The sequence below is a fragment of the Octodon degus genome, unplaced genomic scaffold (assembly GCF_000260255.1).
Source record: "Octodon degus isolate 3935 unplaced genomic scaffold, OctDeg1.0 scaffold00121, whole genome shotgun sequence".
Classification (NCBI taxonomy): domain Eukaryota; kingdom Metazoa; phylum Chordata; class Mammalia; order Rodentia; family Octodontidae; genus Octodon; species Octodon degus.
In genome coordinates this window covers 7,952,338-7,955,459 of record NW_004524697.1, presented here as the reverse complement: position 1 = coordinate 7,955,459, position 3,122 = coordinate 7,952,338, and the positions used below count along the sequence as shown (strand labels likewise).

The following is a 3,122-nucleotide window of genomic DNA, read 5'->3' as shown; positions in this document are numbered from 1 at the left end:
AATTCCCTATGATGAATATTATCATTATGTACATCTAAAATGTACCAATAAAATTAAAAATTATTTTTCAGTAGGAAACAGATGATAAACTTCAAATGTATGTGCAACTAACAGCACTGTGTAAGACCTATGGGTTTAACCTTGACCCTTTATGTAGGTGGCTTAATTTCATGTTACAACTCAATGTTCTTGCCTCTTAAATGGAGACAAGAAAAGGACTCTGATAATTCCTTTTTGGAGTGCCATTCCGTGAGCTATAGATGCACACGCATTTCACAACTGACCTCCGTAACAAACTTTAATGAGCAATGACAGTTCTCTTGTCCACCTGCACAATATTCTACTGCCATTTACCCCCAATTGGCTAGAGATGGCACAAGTCTGGTCTGTAATCCCATCTCTGGGTATGTGACATCTTTTGAAATAGAGGATAAAACAGCTTCTTTTCTACTGTGTTATACCACCATTTGCTTTTCTAGTGGTTAACAAATAATGCTTCCAATAATTCTCACCTCTCAGCATTGTAGAGAATTCAAGTGCACAATTCAAATGTTCCTCTATTAAAAAGGTGATAATCAGGGACAAAACCAATTATTCTCAGCTCTGTACAAAAGCATCTTATTGAGAAAAGTGCTAATAAATAAAGACAATAATTTACTTCAGGTAGATAATAAAAATTTAATAGAAATATAAACAAAATCAACTGTTTAGTTTTGGATATTAGAAATAATATACATAATAAAGTCAACATAGTACTGATAGTGCTGCAAGGGAAGATTTTATTTTTTAAATTATAGATTATGCCAACCAGGCTGCTTTGTACTCAGAAGTTCAAAAACTCTGTTTTTTTTCCTAAAAACATCTCACGGTAGGCATTTCTAGTGAATCCATGGGATACTTGGTGAGGTGTAACTGACGCGTGACCGACATCTCACTATAACCTAAGTCAGTCCTCTCAACAAAAATAAATGGCAAACATGTACGCACATTAGTTACCCAAACTGTCACTGTCAAAATAAAAATAATTCCTTTTTCTTTCTTAACCTCATATCATTCCTGAAGCATATGTACAAGAGGAAGTAAAACACCAAAGGGCAACTTTATGCTAGGTGCTGGGTCAGTGTAAAGCCTCAGCCTAATTTTTAAGACAATATTTCTGGTCCTTAAGAAGTAGAATTAACCAACTTTTTAAATATCAGGAAATAAAATTTTGTCAGTCACTTATAATTAAATCTTTCAGTGATTTCTAAAACTTGTTTCTACAACCTGTTTCCACTCAGCTAGTTCAGGAGACACACTGGTTGAAAAATGACTTGAGAATATAAACTTCAAAGCTAAAAATTCCACTTCAAAATGTAAAGATTTAAGTAGAGCCCTTGACAAGGTTACTTAGTGCAGAACTGTTGGCCAGGATGAAAACAAACAAGCGCTCCAGATGTGGGTAAAAGGGCCATACGTAACTACTTCAGTGAAAAATCCCGGGCAGGTCTCTCGTACAGAGGCAAGTCCTTCTGTCTAAGACATTTCCTGCATGGGAATGCTTCAAAATCATTGGGTCCAGTTCTGGGTCAGTGCTGCTAAAGCTTTGGTTGGTGATCTGATCAAGTGTATATTATACAGTATTTAACTATAAAATTCAACAAACAAAATCAAATAGCTAAAATGCTAGACTCTTAACTGACAAATTAGGTTTTTCCATCTTTTTCATGCAGCAATCATGCCCATCTGAAATCTGGTATTTCTTATAAGTAATCTCTAATTTCCCACTGAAGCTTGTTATTCTGATGAGCCAAATTCAATACAGTTGAAGATTAAAGAAAGTCCTGAGGATTACTCATCATTATCTGTAGAAAATAGAAAAAAATTTAAATCACCTTATTTCAAATCACATCTGCTTAGTTAAAAAACTCATTTTTCATAATAAATGAAAAGACTGAACGCAGTTTTATATGCAGTTTCCACTACAATAGCACACACCAATGAGATATTCATACAATGTAAAAAAGAATAAAGTAGGAAGCAACAAATCAAAAGGACAACAAATGCTAACAATTATAATAAATCTTTCAGATTTCTTTACTATATTTATCTTTTCAAAAATTACACCAAAATACAGCTTTGAGACTTGAGTTTTTTTCATTTAAGATATATTATGAATGGAAAGAAGGATAAATAAGAGCAAGATGATAAAGATTAAAAATTGTTAATGGTGGGATTCACAAAGTAGGTTATAGGCACTCTGAAAAGTTTTCAACTTTTCCATATGAAAAGTATAATCATGGGTATTTCACATCAACTTCAATATCTGCATATTGTTATGGTGTAATAACATAATTAACTCTGTATTTGTATATGTTTTGGCTCTCTCCTTTCCTTCCTCCTTTTGTTTCTAGTTTCCTTCTTTCCTGTTTTTTCCTTCTCCCTTTCTTCCTCTCCCATCTCCTCCCTTCCTTTCTCTTTCATTCTCTTTCCCCCTTCCCTCTCCCATATTCTCTTCCTCCTGTCCTCTCTCCTCCACCTCCCTTCTCCTCTCTCCTCTCCTCTCTTTCTCTCTCTGTGTCTCTGTGTGCTTCCCTCCTTCCCTCCCTTTCCTCCAGATCAAGCCCAGAGCCTTGTACATACTAGACATGTGCTCTACCACTGAGCCACATCCTAAACCCATTAGCCTAAATTAATGGATATTCTTTCTTCTTATGGCTTTATTTATTTAATTACATACACAACTAAACAAAATTATTTTATAAGTTATCATATGCTAATTTAACTGAATAGATAGAAATTATCATTTAGCTACTGTATAGAATCACTTTAACTGCTGTGCAGAATTGTTTCATAAGTACAGTACAACATTCCATTTAAAATGAATGTGGAAGGAAGATATGTGTTTTCTTTTAAGAATCCATGAGCTTGGCTGCCAGGGTCACTGCTCCGAGTACCTGGCGCCCTCGTCAGTCTAGTTCTGATCACTGTTGTATTCCTCTCCTTATGGAGGGAACCTATTAAGAATCGTATACTTAATTTACAAATTGTCCTAGTTCTCTTTGACTTCTGACATTGTACAGTACCTTGCCACGGACTAATCAATAGAAGCTTTATTAAAGGTGCAATTACTGATGCTTATA

At 34.8% G+C, this 3,122-nt stretch overlaps 1 protein-coding gene across 1 annotated transcript in view; it reads right to left on the bottom strand.

The window, feature by feature from the left end:
• Nucleotides 1–1,530: 1,530 nt before the first annotated feature.
• Nucleotides 1,531–3,122, bottom strand: part of Nek1 (NIMA related kinase 1) — a 227,734-nt gene continuing 226,142 nt past the window's right edge. Inside the window, 1 exon segment of the mRNA XM_023700104.1 lies at nucleotides 1,531–1,844. Coding sequence (XP_023555872.1) covers nucleotides 1,831–1,844 — 14 coding nt within the window. The 3' untranslated portion in view covers nucleotides 1,531–1,830.